The 16,419-nt window shown below is 43.5% G+C and overlaps 1 protein-coding gene across 1 annotated transcript; it reads left to right on the top strand.

Moving 5' to 3' along the window:
* Nucleotides 1–9,687: 9,687 nt before the first annotated feature.
* LOC143325395 (POU domain, class 3, transcription factor 4-like) lies at nucleotides 9,688–11,947 on the top strand. The gene has a single exon (XM_076738400.1). It carries the CDS (start codon nucleotides 9,711–9,713, stop codon nucleotides 10,797–10,799), a length of 1,089 nt encoding a protein of 362 aa, XP_076594515.1. The 5' UTR covers nucleotides 9,688–9,710; the 3' UTR covers nucleotides 10,800–11,947.
* Nucleotides 11,948–16,419: the final 4,472 nt, after the last annotated feature.

Below are 16,419 nucleotides of genomic sequence, written 5' to 3' on the forward strand. Positions count from 1 at the left end.
TATTATTTATGTATTTACTTATTTTTTGCATTAATAATAAGCGAATTCCTGTCTCACCGCTCCACTTATCTGTCCATACAGTACTGATGAATGCTAGGGGGTCGTATCATCCGAGGCCTTCAGTATAAATGTATTTGGAGTGTCAGTTTTACAATCGTCTGTGCAGAGTCTGAAGAGCAGCGGTGAGCTCACACAACCCTGGGGTTGTAACAGTGGACGTCAAATATGTCTGATTAACTTGAATGGTACCACTGACTCACTGATTTGAATCATCTTTGCCAGTCAGAGCTCTGGCTGAATTGTGTTGAATGCAGGTGTAAAATTTAAGGAGAGGAGAGCATGATCCTGTTTTTAAAAGGACATACCCACTTTACAATAGCTTGGGTCTTATTTCTGCAGTTTGAATCATTTCTATCAGTGATCAGCTATCACACCTGTTTCATCTCCACCAGGTGTTAGCCTGGGGGGGATCATGTGTCTGTGTGTGTGTGTGTGTGTGTGTGTGTGTGTGTGTGTGTGTGTGTGTGTGTGTGTATCTGTCCATTGAGTAATCATGCACACTACTGGACCCATCACCGTTATGGCTGTATGTTCAAGCACCTCTTGTGGTTGCAGTGATTCACAATTTGTGAAAACCTTTTTTATTGACCGCTGGCTCCTCACTCCTCTTAACTGGCCAGTAGAGGCTGCAAGCGATCGACAACTGCTTGAGTTTGGCTTCAGACACACCTGGTGGAGAGCTGCACTCCTTTAGTTACATGGAATATAGAACATTTCAGGCCTCATCTATCTCTTGAAACAATTAAGACGTAGGCGTCCATTACATAAATGTTTATTATGGCTTTACTCAGACATAACAGCACCATTAGGGCAAAGCCACAAAGCTGTGCAATGCATCAGTGATGGATTTTCAAACTTATTGTACCACTGAAGTGAAGGACGCACACAAACACCTCTTACAGAGAGCCCTCTCAAAAAGGTGCTAATTTGATGGATAGCAAATTCTGCTGCCTATTTTATGAAGTCTGTGTGTTCAGAAGCTTTGTGATGGCATACAAAATCCCTGGAACGATGCAATTAGACATAAATTCGCCTCAGGTGCTCCAAATTGACGCAAACATGTATTCATACCATCTGAAAATGTTTCACCTTGAGTGAACAATTTGCGAACATCCCATGACTTTAATGAATGTACTGATAACTAAGTGATAGATTTATTATAGTGCTCTTAAAAGGTGCAGCAAGGCGTGGACCGTTTGGTTACTCCTGCTCCAGCCTATAAGACTGCCATCATAACTTTAAGGCAAAAGTGACTGGGTTGCTTTTTCAGATGTGGACTAACATGTTAAATCGCCATCACATTTACGTGATGCGGTGTGTGTTTGAAAGGGACTCAGGTTGGCCAAACTTATTTGGCGGGGAAAAAAAAAAAGCAGCAAGTAGAACTGCTGCTCAAACTGTCAGTTCTAAACATCCATCACAGTTAACAGACCAACTTCCTGCTTCAACTTTGACCTACCATTCTTGTGTGCATGCAGTTTTGCAGTGAATGATTTCTTGGCATAATTTTGCAGTTTCACCTTTAAAAAAAAGTTGTTTAGATAATCTGGCTAAACTGTTAGCATGCTGATCATCTGACCTCTAGTGTTTCGTGCTCGGGCTTCATTAGCCAACTTCTCTAAGGTCAGCTGCTACTTAAAGATGACGGCCAAAACTAAGACAGTAAACCCCAGCTGTAAGAACTGAGAATTTTCCTTTAAACATAAGTTGTGGAAACACAGCTGAGTTTTGAGTATTTTCTCTACACTTAACCCCACAAGCAGAAATACAGAGAAAGGTTAGGAAGATTATGTTTATATTTTCTTTCCTGCAGAAAAAAACCCCCTTTCACTGCAAGATGCACCACCATAACTGAGATGCTTCTAGTTTTTACTGCATTTCTGTCCAAGGACTCGCTCGCTGCTTTGCTTGTCACATCCTGTACTGTATCACACACACACACACACACACACACACACACACACACACACACAGAGGCTCGCACACAAACACACTTTAGAAATCTGAGAGTGTGTTAGACCTCTCTTCCTCCTCACCCAGAGTTCCTGCCCCCAGGGGGTGGAGGGTCTCTTCACTCGTCTCACACATCCAACCCAAACACACAGCAACCCACACACACACACATACACACACACGCATGAACACATACACACACTGGCAGCAGACCACATCAGAGGGGGTCCATTCCTCCCCAAGTCCACAGGTCTCTGGATAAACATATTATTCTGGATTAAATGTTTCCCATATTTGTTATTCTTCCCTTCGAGACTCCAGGTGGAATTGGTATGAAACCAAAAATCATATGTACATTCCTTTGAATGAAAGAGCGGGCCGAGGGGAACGCTCCGAAAGGGGAACGAGAATTCCCTTTCGGAGCGAGAACTTGTAACAACATTTGTGCAGATTCTTCGATTGCCCCAGATTCTTCGTTACACATCTAACAAAGGCTGCGCTGTGTTGTCGAGAAGTGGTCTTTTCCCCCTGCAAAACTCACCCCACCGCTGCCCAGAGCTCTCCAAAAAACCAGGAAGTGTGTGTGCTCAGTGGAGGTCCACTGCCGGCTCTGAATCAGATCCAATTGGTTCAAGAGGCGCTGATCCTCACAGGGATGCTGCAGTGCGAGAGTGTTTTACTCTCCTGCGGTATCACTTTGAATAGAGATAGAAGGTGACAGCTGAGCAGCAGCTTTGGCCACTGTGAGGCCTAAATTGAAGGCTTCAGAGGCAGAGGGTGATGATGGTGGAGTCCTGCTCAATTATGCAATTATGTCCAAATTACTGCCAGAGCCTCTTGCCCTATCAGAGCCTGGGTGATAGCCTTGAGCAAGCCAATCGATGAGGTGTTGATGTGTGGAGGGGGATCACAGACTGCCCACCTATAGCCCCAGTGGCCATGGTAATATTATCTGAGCCATAACGGTGGATGCATGCACGGCTGGATGGAGCCACATGCTGCAGGAGAGCAGATTTTATAATCCCTTCTATCAGCAACCAATTACAAGATGATCACCGTCCTCTAATTGAGAACCAAGGCGAGAACTTTCATTTAAGATTTAACATTCCACGTTCAGATGCAGTCAACGCATGCCATCACAAACATGTCAGAGAATCGTGCACAATCTGATGCTCTTGAATGATCTCTGCATCAAATGCTGGCTCCCTGCATACTAATGCAACCGTGGGCAACAGCAGAGGCACACAATAGGCTGAAACCCGCACCAGCACGTTCATTTCTCCCTATCGTGTTTATTTTTGTAAACTGCGCAGCCCCAACTTTACGCAGCGGTGGGACGTGTGTTGTGGACAGAGGGTTCTCACTGCAGTGTTTGATGTCTCTCTCCCTCTCCCTCTCCCTCTCTCTCTCTCTCTCTCTGGACCCTGGAGACATTCTTCATGCATAATCGCTGTGTGTCTTTCTGATCTGCCTCTGCTGGTGGAGGTTAATGCACACACAGAAGCGCGCGCACACACACACACATACTTAAATTAGAGGCAAGCACAACACAACAATCTATTTCCCAAATAGTGAAGAATAAAGCAAACAAAGGCAGAGAGGAGTTTTGTAATGTTTATTGATGTGATATAAGGACCAGTACAGCTTTTCAGGCTTCTATCATCTACTCACATATATCATTTAGCACTATGCTAAACAACTCAATTGAATATGGTATTTTAAACACAGTTACACTGCGCTCAGCTTAATAAAACCATCTCCTCCTGTAATTCATCATCCTTTACTGAACATTAAGCCGGGAAATCAGGGGAAGTGATGTGATTGGAGGGAGGGACGCTCCTGTACAGCTCTGTATTCTGGTGAGGACTCTCTAACTGTAGAGCAGAGGGGGCAAAAGGGTCACAAAGTGTGTGTGTGTGTGTGCGCGTGCATGCGTGTGTGTGTGTGTGTGTGTGTGTGTGTGTGTGTGTGTGTGTGTGTGTGTGTGCATGTCTGTGTGTGTGACTGCAGCATCACCAGTCCTCCAGGGCTCAGCAGGCTAATTAATAATGAATCCCAGAGAGTCTGTGTTTGAAATGCAGATGTGCAACTGCCAGCTCCGCCTGCTCCTTCAGAGGGACCTGTGTATGTGTGTGCATATATGAGTGTGTGTATGTGTGCAGGGGGGGTGGGTGGGTGCACAGGGGAAAGTGTGTTGGTTGGTTGTTCAGCTGTGGCAGAGAGCTCGCTGATACTCTACATGAAATTCACTCAGGTTGTTCGCTGAATGCCGACCGCATTTGGTTTTTGAGAGAAAAGGGAAGATTTCTCTTTTGCACTGAAGTTTTCCCAACAAGTCTGTCCTCTCTCTGCTCCCGAGTCCTTTCTCGTCGTCGCCGGTGCCAGCGGAGGCCTCAACCCCAAGCTCTTGTCTGCTCTCAGCAGAGAAGAGCAGAAGAAGTAGGAGGATGTGGAAGAGGAGCTGGAGAGCGGCTGAAGAGCATACATTACATTTCTATAGACTCTCTACTCTTCTTCACTGCTCTCTGTTTATAGGATACTGTGTGTTCATGCGTGTGTGTGTGTGTGTGTGTGTGTGTGTGTGTGTGTGTGTGTGTGTGTGTGTTTTGTGTTAGAGCAGTTTGAAGTTTAACAGATGGTAATGTTATGTAGATTTTTACCAACCTTGGCTCCTTCACTGACCCAGGGACAATACACTAGCCTCTTCCGCAAACAGCACCTGTAACACAGACACACACACACACAAACACACACAAGCAGTGAATAATCTCTCTGACAAACATTTGCTTTGTTTGAGCGAAGGCAACAGGGACAAACAGTTTCAATTTTGCTCAGGTGTTTCAAATTCTTGCAGATAATAAAAAATAATATTGCAACAATTGCTTTTGTGCAAGTGGGTGTTTGTTCTCCAAGACATTTCCAGGAGCTGAAAGACTCCCCGACCTCGGGCCTGTGTGTTGTTTTGACTGAATTCATTTTCTAATTAACTGGAAACCAAAAATAATTTTACGCTGGGATTTGCATCATAGCTGGAATGCTAATATCCAGACCTGAGACATTTAATTGAAGCTTCACATTGCACTTGGTGTCTTTCAGTCGTTCCAGGAAATTAAATGACTTGAATTTTGAAGGAACTTCGAAATCAAAACAACTTTATCTGATTAAACAAAAAAAAAAAAAAAAAAAAAAAAAAAAAAGAAGTAAAATCCAGGCTGTTCAAAGTTTATCTTCACTGTCAGTATATTGTCATGAATGGCAACACAGCTCATTCATTTTTTCATATAGGCACATGTCATATTTATATGCATCTCCTCGGATGTTTGCTCGGGTTATCACGGTATTTTTAAATTCATTTTCTACATGAAACTATCCTTAAACAATGAGTGAAACATTTCATTATCAAAGCTTGGTGTCATTTTTAAAACGACACGAGGCTTTTCAAAAGCACTGCTGAGCCATCAAATGCACGGCCCTGTTATTTTTTACCATTTAAACCCCCTCTTTCAAACAAGTTCAGGTTTATTTTCATCTTTTTTTTTATCCTTAAACAATATGAGGCTACACCTATCTGATCATCTGAATGAGGAAAAGCTTTGTTAATGCGTTATCTCATATTTCTTGCTTCTTTCCTGATAATAAAAGGGGGAAATCCATCATCAAAATGAGATTGTATATCGTTTAAAAAGCACAATTATGTCACAAAAATCCAGTTTGAACAGCCCAGAAATCTCCACATCGTGTATGCTGCTGAACATTTATTAGGAACATATATTTCCACGTCACATGTTAAATGCCACGAATTAAGTTTTCTCGCAAAATTTCATGGAAACTTGGAATTTCATCCAAATCCGCTCCAACCAGAGCTCGTCGGGGAGGAAAAAACATCCGAACAGGACGCAGAACATTCATTTCTCTCCATGTAGAGGAAGACTTTGTAAAAGTCTGAGGACTATTCCTCAGAATAAGCGCGCTCATAAGCCAGCGCAGACCAAACAAACGCGCCGGGCCTCATGCATTATGAATGTACATTTACACTTGTGCGCTCTCATGGGAAGATTTTTAGCTTCCTATACATTCACTCATTCATGTGTCCAATGTACTTCCTGCTCCTCACCCCTGCTGGACGCGCGCGCGCGCGCGCACACACACACACACACACACACACACACACACACACACACACACACACACACACACACACACGGAGGTGAGGTAAGCCTATACATGACTGACAGACGGTCAGGCTGCACTTTTCTATCAGAAACAGCTCAAACGTTTTGGGTTTAAGCTGATGATGAAAACAAACGACTTGTCATCGGCCTGGTGTGAGATTAGTTTCGGGGTTGCTTTTTTTTTGAAGGGTCATGTTGTTTAAACACGGTGTCAATGTCCTTTATTAGCGACGTCACGGGTTAATGGGAATATCGATTTTACCGTCTGGGAGCCTGTGAAGTGTGTGAGGCAGTGTGTCAGGGAGGAGAAAACAGCTAGTCTACGTTTCAACTCAGGGCTGACACCAAAGCTTTGGATTAAGATCAAAAAATCTAACCAAAAGGTTAAAAAGCAGTGAATTCTCCACCACTGCGTAATATTGTTAATTAGAAAAATAAAGGCCTGTTTTCTTCTTTTTATTCGAATTCAAAACAGGCCCCGGATGATAATAATTAGGTCAAAGTCAGATTGATATCTTTCAATTGTAAAATTCTTAACTTGGGGGCATATCAGGCACGCAGGAGCAGAGATTTGGCTTCATGGGGAAAGTTTTCAAAGGTCATGACACCAAGTGACAGGTCCCGCCCCGAGGCCCGGGGCTGTCTCCATCACAGACTGAGGATTTATCTGCAGAGGAGAGCATTTAGGCCATGGAGAGAAATCCTCACGAAACAGAAAAAATATCTACACAATGTTCTCACAAAAAAACTATAAATAAATAAAACACCCTCTTAATCTGAGCTGCACGTTCTGACACAAAAGCTTTTAACATTTTAGCATTTTCAGAAAGACACAACACAAACTATTGAATTATAGAGGGATAGAAAATATTATACAGGCTTAAAGATGACAAACACTGAGAAACCTTTAGCCTGTGAAAACATGGTGATCTGGCAACATGAGTTCGCCCATCTGAGTCCGATACAACCCAAATGAAATGAGCACAAATATTCCTGTTTCCACATGACAGTATGTTCTAAACGTGCAGCCAGAAAGTCATTAAATTCAATGCGTCTTTTTCCCTCTTTTTAAATCGGACTAACAATTAATCCAGCAGCATGATTACTTCTTTGACCAAATCCTTAAAATGCAAATTTCAGCGTCAAGTCACAGACTGACAGAGATCGGATGTGCTGTCCTAAGTGAAAAAGGTATCAATAAATATTTGATGAAATCTGAATATAGATTTATTTTATCACCTACTGGAGGTTTACAACAAATCTTTTTATTTACTCCACTGCACACAGCAAATAATCTGAGGCAGAAGATAATCAGCAAAAGATGCACTCAAAGCCGCCAAATAAACAGCAACAAGGAGCTAAACAAACACGACAAACAACCATAAACTGCCATTTCATAAGGACAAAATTAAAGAAATTATGACTCATTAGTTTGTGTTATTTAGCAGTAATGTGCACCTCGACAGAGAGAGAGAGAGAGAGAGAGTGAGAGAGTGAGAGAGAGCCTGCAGTGCTGCATGGTGTAAGTGTAGCAGGGCTGGCTCGGGTTATCTGTGAATGGGCTCTTTATTGGAGGCGCGGAGCGGGGATTTGCCTTTTATTCGCCTCGCTATGGAAACGCGCTCGACGGCAGAAAAATGTTGATGTGAATAAAAGGAATCAGCACAAGGAGCGTTTCTAGAGAAGCATCTGTTACACTTAGAAACTTAGACTATCGAGAGCAATACAACCCCCTCTCCAAGTCCCTCTCCTGTCTGCTTTATGCTCCCACACTTTATTTTTGTAACGAGACGAAAAAAAAAAATATTTAAACTGTATTTTTGTAGCGATTCTGGGACCAGTTGAGCCAATTTTAAAACCTCATATTTTGCTAGTATCGACTATACATGCTCACATTTACGCAAATCAGTTTGTAGGGTATTTTTCTCTTGAAATGGATCCCCCGAAATCAATTCGCTCTGGTGCGTCATTTAATATGACACGCAAGAAAATGCAGGAATCGTATTGAAATACCACTTCCACCATTGTGCTGGAAATTAACTCAACGTTTGCATGCAATTCTGCGTGATTTCATGCCATAACGACTCAAACGATGCGATCCACTTCAGCAAACTAGGCCACTAGAACAACATCAAATATTCAGTCACTTTTAGTGAAATTTCAAAGAGTAAACTGCATGAAGAATTTACAAGCAACACCGCGCTTGGAATCAGAATAAGAACACAACAACAAACACACAAAAGGCCTATACTGTCTGTTGAATTATTTCCCATCCACCTACAGGCCTATGAGGCAGAGACTGTCCTGTCATCGCTCTTTCCTCATTCCGCTGTCTGTCATTCCTCCGGTTACCGAGGCCCTGTCCACCCCCCAGCGGCCCAGTCCACACACCCAGCCCGCGGTCAGCTCACCTGCTCCGGCCTCCTCCCTGTCCCTGTCTCCACAAGCAGCTCCTCGGCACAGCGCTCTTTAATGACTTTCTGGTGGCTGCAGCCTTCTTTTATTTCTCCTAAATGTATGAAAATGTATGCAAATTTAAATCAAGCTTAACCTGGGAGCTCGAGCAATATATTTAATGGAATTTCAAACCAATAAGCTGACTGAGACGCAGTCTTCTAATGGCAAATATAATTACGCAGCTAAGTTAGCTCTCAGATATGCAGATTGACCTTTCTCATCTGTGTGAGGACCTGATGAGATTCTTAAAGACTGGAATTAGGAGTGTGTAGTGCGTGAGGACACGTCTACTCCTTTGAGAAAATGTAAAAATGATTTCAGATGTAGGCTGAAAACATGTCCGATGGGTGTACGATTCCCTGTGTACGAGCGAATAGTGTGAGTTAGGCGGTCGTAGAAATGTAACATTTTTAATATCGTATGTAAATCTTATTTTAAAGCCTAAATTGCACTTATAGGCCCGTGGTATGCGTTTTGTCTGGCCATTACGGGTATGGGTAATGAATGTCCTGTGCGTAAAACACTTGCGTAAAATACTACCTTGAGAAGCTCTTTCTGTAAACACCTGAGAAAGTATTCTCTAAAAGTTAATAATTAGCAGTGAGAGCAGCTCTTGGTTTGATTGTATCCTTCTAAATTAAGTGCTGGCACGTCTAACAAATGCCATTGCGCTTTAATCTCCTCCTTCGCACGCGCTCAAGGGTGACAGGAGCAGCAATAAACTCGTGCGTAAATCAGTTGGAAACTTTAATTAATAAACAGGAACTGCGCTCCACGCGCTCATCGTTCCACGGCCAGGCCCACTGGACCAGCATTCCGACTCACTTCCGGTTCGACTGCCTGTACGCTAACCCTTTCCTCTCCGCAGCTCTGCTTCCAGAGGCGGAGGTTCGGGTACCTGCGCCATCATTGGTCGACGCGCGTCGTCACTGCGTCTCAGTCGGTCTGTGAGTGGTGGTGGAGGCTGTCAGTCATCGTCTGCTGCTGCCGAGACTCCAGAGAGAGGGAGATGTCAGAGGCTGAGCTGATCCCTTGCTTCAGTAGCATTAGTGGGGTTCAGCAGCCAGCATGGCCACAGCTGCCTCCAGCCCCTACACCCTGCTCAGTTCCAGTCCCATGATCCACCCGGACAGCCAGGCCATGCAGCCTGCTAGCCCCTACAGAGGACACCAGAAACTCCTCCAGAGTGACTATCTGCAGAGTGTCCAGAGCAACGGACATCCCCTCGGGCACCAGTGGGCGAGCAGTCTGTCGGAGGGCAGCCCCTGGTCGGCCTCCATGGAGCAGCAGGACGTTAAACCGGGCCGAGAGGACCTGCAGCTTGGCATCATCCATCACCGCTCCCCGCACGTAGCGCATCACTCCCCTCATCACAACAACCATGGCAACCACCCAGGAGCCTGGGGAACTCCGGTGTCCCACAACTCCTCCATCACCAGCGGGCAGCAGATCAACATCTACTCCCAGACGGGCTTCACTGTCAACGGCATGCTGGACCACGGTGGCCTCACACCTCCACCCAACCCGCAAGGCCAAGGCATGCACCCGGGCCTCAGGGACACACTCAGCCCCGAGCACAGCGACCTCGGCGGTCACCACTGCCACGACCACTCCGACGAAGAGACGCCGACTTCGGACGAGCTGGAGCACTTTGCCAAGCAGTTCAAACAGCGGAGAATCAAGCTGGGCTTTACGCAGGCGGACGTGGGGTTGGCTCTGGGCACGCTGTACGGTAACGTCTTTTCCCAAACCACCATCTGCAGGTTCGAGGCTCTGCAGCTGAGCTTTAAAAACATGTGCAAACTAAAGCCGCTGCTGAACAAGTGGCTGGAGGAGGCAGACTCGTCCACAGGCAGCTCTAGCAGTATAGACAAGATAGCAGCTCAGGGGAGGAAGAGGAAGAAGAGGACGTCCATTGAGGTCAGCGTGAAGGGGGTTCTGGAGACGCACTTTCTCAAGTGTCCCAAACCCTCCGCGCAGGAGATCACCTCGCTGGCGGACTCGCTGCAGCTGGAGAAGGAGGTGGTGCGCGTGTGGTTCTGCAACCGGAGGCAGAAGGAGAAGCGCATGACGCCGCCGGGAGAGCCGCCGCCTCACGAGGGACCCTATTCTCACAGCGGGAGCGCGGGAGACGCCTCCTCGTGCCATGATCTCTGACCGGAGCACCGGGAGGAATCCCCCGGCACAGACTCTCGAGCGCAGGGGCGCGCGGTGGCACCTCCCGGCCCCCGCGCCTGTCCCGGTACAGACTCCTCCAGATGCCTCCAGCACTGAAACACGACAATAACAATAACAGAGATACCTGTTCAGCCTTCGTCATTTTCTAACTGTCATGAGGGCATTATTCTATAGCGGCATATCAAACGTCACATTTCAGATTCCCTTTGGAGCCCGCCAAATTATTTTCTACATCACGGATATAAATACAAAATGTGCCTAATAACCTGCCAGCGCCTTTGGTTTGTGTCACCACTGCTCATCAGCTCGATAATAACGCTAAGATGGGACTGATGTTTTGATTTGTTTGGGCTTCTCTCTCACACTTTGCTTCTGTTGTATGATCAGTGGAGTGAAAAAGTAATAATAATATCACTTTTCTTAATTGATTTGTTGCAGCACCAGAGGCCATTTCACAGTCCACCTCATGCTTCCCTCGGGCTTATACAGTGCTTTAGTTCTCATCATATTTACAGCCATTATTTTGTAACATACTCGTAGCAGATCTGTAATTATTTTTGCATATGCAAATATAGGCCCTCATTTCCAGTTGTAGAGGTATTGCTACCAACATTATAGCACTTGGAGGGTTTTTATTAAATTCCTCCCTCATGGCCTGTAGCTTATGAAGCCACACACAGTTACAGCTATTTATAAATTCATTTATTTGATTTCAATCATCTTCGACCATATAAACTGTGTGGACTCTGAAACAGAGCCGAGAATAGAAAGAGGGGTTGATGACGCTATACACCTGCCTATAATTTTATTGTACGTTCAGTATCAAAATTTTATAATCTTAAATACTCCTGTTATTGGTTTATTTCTTAAGTATTTTTTCGAATATTGTACAGTTTTATATATTACCCTTTTGAAGTCATTAATTTAAACAAATGCTCTTAGTTATTCATGCACTTAATTAGCTATGTAAAAAAAACAACAACAGTATTTTCAGTAAGATTGAACTGTTTCGGCGGTTTTATTCCAAATTTCGATGACAGCTCAAGTAATTATTTATTTTCAGTATAAAGCTTGTATTATGTTTTGAAATAAACTATGTATGTTGTAATAAACAATTTCTTGCTACAACTGTTCACTGTCCAAAACAGAATTTAACTTCTGACAAATTAATATGGAATATTTAGAAGCAGAAATTATTATTATTATTATTATTATTATTATTATTATTATTATTATTATTATTATTATTATTATTATCTAAATTGTGAAAGCAATAATTAAAATGTATGATTAATTTTCTTCATTCAGTATTCCTTTTAAATGTTACGGAATTTGAGGATGGGTTCAATTTAAAATTATGACTGATTATAATTATACTAAAGGGGATATTATGCTCCATTCCTGTATTTATACACACTCGAGCAGCACCGCTTAAACAGCATAACCTTCACTCAGCTTCAATGTCATGTCAAAAGGCAACTTTTTCCAAGTTTCTCATGTCGCTAACAGCTGTAAAATATCCAGTGGTTCAGCGGGACCTTGGCTGCAGGTCTGCAGGTTCTACGGATCACAGCAAACTGAGACGCTTTCTCCAACAGTTCCACTGAAATGTTATTGTCCGGGCCCTCTGCCCTCCTCAATCAGACATGCGTGATTTATCGCCTGGGCCGCTGGGCCTGACAGCAAAACACAATGACACACACACACACACACACACACACGCACACACACACACACACACACACACAACCAGAAGCAGATGAATCTCATTTCAAAGACTACAGCTGCGTATAATTGGCCATGCAAGGGCAAAATAGAGCTATATTCCTAAAAAAAATCATAAAGCCTAAAAATAATTTAGGGATGGTTTGGAAATAAGTAGGCCTATAGATGCAGTGCTTCTTAAATGATTCAAAAATAGAGCTGGAGAGGGAGAGTGAAGGAGGGGAGAGAAGAGAGGAGGAGAGGCGGAAGGGTGCTAGGCCTTGCCTTGAAATGGAGAGCCTGACTGGAATACTAATGTGTCTGAATTTATGCATCTCCTCAGTCTGCAGCCCTGAGAGGGGGGTGGGGGAGACAGAGAGAGAGGGAGAGGGAGAGGGAGAGAGAAAAAGGGTGTGAGGGTGGAGGTGAAAGGGGGCGGTTATGTAGAAGAAGAGAAAAGCAAAACCATGGCTGATTGATTCCATCCATCTATTTTAGTTTGAAATAATCCCTGATTTCTGGGGGGGGGGGGTGCCCCTGGATGGAAGAAGAGCCAGCAGCCGAGCAAACAAGCAAAGCAAGCCAAGGTCCAGAGCAGCACTGCAGTATCCTTGAGCCTCTTCCACCTCATACTGCTTCAGTGTGGAGTCAGGATGCTTGAAAACCCTCTTCTGGAGCCCTCCAAATATGTCTTTAAAGAGTAACTGATGCCTCCACAGAAATAACTTACCAGTGAAAAAATGATTGACTTGGGAAAGCGTGTAAAGGACAGTGAGAAAAATATAGCAGGTGCAAGATGAAAGCATATTTCAGAGGTTTTAAATGATGATCTGCAGGTAATTATTTTTCCAAAATGCTTGAGGTCGGATGACGGCTTTGCACTAGCAGATAATTGAGCTTCTGCATCAGATCCTGAGTAAGAGCGGACTGATCATCAGACAGGACAGCAACAATAGAAAGCAGCAGTGACTTGTGTAGTAGCAGTTCGTAGGATGAGTGGTTTGTTTACTGGCAGGGGATAATGGCACCGGCTGACTCACACCTTTTTCATAATTGCATCTCATCTCAAACCTTCTGTTCTCTTTGAATTTGCTCTGTATCCTGTTTCAAAGACTTTGGTTGAAAGTTAAGAAGTCAAAAGTGGACAGAAATAAGTGGTTACCAAATTCTTCTAAATAAATTGTTTTTCCAAAGCTTTCATTCATAGTGTTATTTTCCCCAAGCTTTTCAAAAGAATCTGCGAAGGTCAATAAAGTGAATAAAACACATTTGGATTAAAGAGCAGCAACTTTAAAGCAGGGCCGCACACATTTTTAGAGAGAGCAGGAAAAAAAAGTTTGGGAGCCGCTGATGCAGTGTTTGCAGTAAAACTGGCATGATGGGAGGTCAAAGAGAGGACGTTCGACATCACATATCTCCTTAATTAGAAAGGGGGAGAGCAGAGGGTTGCAGCCGAGATGCCGAACAGAGAACGCAGACAGGAACAGACCAGCAACCCACATGAGAGGATTCATGGGAATAATCAATATCGGCTGCGAGTCGGCCACATGGCTGTGTGGCTGTTGGACTTCACTGATTCTGTCTCCTCCTTTACTTTAAGTTTAAAAGACTCTAACGCCTCTATTTTCTAACCAAGTCTCACTTCCACCATAAGATAATTACAAGGTCATAAATGTATTTTCACACCTCTTCTGTCATGACACTGTTGTTATAACTTATCTGTCTTAAAGCGACGGCTCCCAACTTTTTTTTGGCTCATGACCCCTTTGAACAAAGCAATGTGCTCTACACTGTCACCCTGATAATCAGCTGCATGCTGTGTGTCTACCAGCTTTTTTACCAGCTTCAAAGATTAGAGGAAATTAGCTGTGTTGTAGAAATATGTTTGTTTGTTTTACTTTGTTTTGTTTGTTTGAACCCCTCAGATTGAATTTGCAGCCCCTTGTGGGGGCACTGACCCCCAGGTTGAGAACCACTGTTTTAAAACTTAATTTATATTGCACTTGTACATGTGTGTCTTTAAATGTAAAAACATAATACAGAATAAAAAATTTAGAAATGACAGAAATTACATGATTAAAAAAAAAAACTAAACTAAAAATAATAATTTAAAATATGAACAAATGAAAGTGAGGACAATATTTTCTTTTCCTAGAAAATAGATAAATTTCAGGAATATAGCTCATACTAATGAAAAATAATGTTATCTATTACTGGTGTATTTCCATTTAGTAAATTAGAATTTCTGAAAAGATATTCTGTGAAATTCTCCTAAATTCAACCAAACTCCCTTTGCAAAAAGGCCATTTTTAAAACCCAAAGTTCCAAAATATCCAGAAGTTAATATCTTAGAGTAAACATCAATGACAGAAGTGGACCAGCACACAGAATGCCAGCCCTCCAAACCTGTCCTGAGATCAGCGCACTAACAGTGTCAGTAGTTAAGAAGCTGTTTTTTTTGCTGTACCCTCCCCAGACCTGAGACACTGAGTGAGGCTTTAATTTGCATTGGAATGACAGTTTTTTTTTTTTTTTTGGTGCACAATTTTCATGCTCTGGATTGTATTAACACATTTTTGGCAATGCTTTTCACACTTGTTGCAGGGAGCACTGACTCACTGATTCATCACGTTCTGTGTGTTTGTGCTCATATTTGCCCACTTGAAAATACTTCTGTACCGCAGGGCACGACTTCAAAGTGAATTTGACCAAAGTTGATAACCGGATCACTGGAGGGCAGAGGATCTCTGTTGGTAGTGATAGTGTGCGAGAGTACAGAATCAATCCCAGAGTAATTGTGGGAGCAGAGAGGAAGAGGAGGGTGGGGGTTGTCGAGGAAGAAGAAGACAGAAGAATCTACAATACGATTAATCTCATAACGTAAAATCAATTTCACATCCTCAGTTCTGGCATGCCCTGACAGGGTGGGGTGGCTTCAGCTACGGTTTCTATTGGGTGGAGGGTGTGTGATTGAACAGCACATCCAGCCGAAGAGATCCCAGAAAAATTAAACCTGGTAAACTGGTAAAATCTAAAATTCTGTTTTGTTTTTTCAATTTGATCTTCCTCATCTCCTCATCTTCTAAGATTAATGCAAGCGCTCAGAAATCTCCAATTTTTATGTCCAGTCACTGACAAACAATTACACACAAAAATGGTGTCAGTAGAACAGCTGCCCCTGCGATCTTATTGTTCCTCTCTGCTGCGGCTGCTGCAGTCATGTCTTTGCAATTACTTTGACAATTAAAAGCGTATTAGGGTTGTGCCGTGTGATCGCTCCATTAAGGAACACAGGAACTCTCAGTGACATCTACGGTTTGTTATTTTGAGGCTGACACTCGTGCAAACTTTGCTGTGATGTGAAGTGGTCACACACGGCTGCACACCTGCAGTCAAGAGGTCTTCTTTCAAAAACTAGAGCCAAGCAGGACGCTGTGTGTTTGGGAAGGAGCTTTGTGTCATTCCACTTACCCTGGCAGCATGTCTATTAAACCACACACACACACACACACACACACACACACACACAGCCATGTTTCCATCGCATCTAGAAACATTACATAGACTTAGATTCACTTCCTGGAGACTTACCATAACCATAACCACTACTTTCCTAACCCTAACCCTTAACTTAACCTTAAGCTTTAAGTCTTAACCCTAAAAATGCAATGACTTACCTTATGGGGACTTGTGTTCTGTCATCAAAAGGAATGCGAGTCCTCACAAAATGACTGTGTAAATGGATTTATGCCCCTACAGCAGCAGCAGCACACATCCACACACACACACACACACACACACACACCACGCACACACACATGAATGAGTGTTATATGTGAAAGGAGCACGGCCTGTTTATGGCTCTGAGAGAGTAAATCACTGTGTCTGATATCTT

This window comes from Chaetodon auriga, chromosome 9 (assembly GCF_051107435.1).
Source record: "Chaetodon auriga isolate fChaAug3 chromosome 9, fChaAug3.hap1, whole genome shotgun sequence".
Lineage (NCBI taxonomy): Eukaryota > Metazoa > Chordata > Actinopteri > Chaetodontiformes > Chaetodontidae > Chaetodon > Chaetodon auriga.

Coding starts and splice junctions, on each gene's coding strand:
- LOC143325395 (XM_076738400.1), top strand. CDS start 9,711: ATGGCCACAGCTGCCTCCAGCCCCTACACCCTGCTCAGTTCCAGTCCC.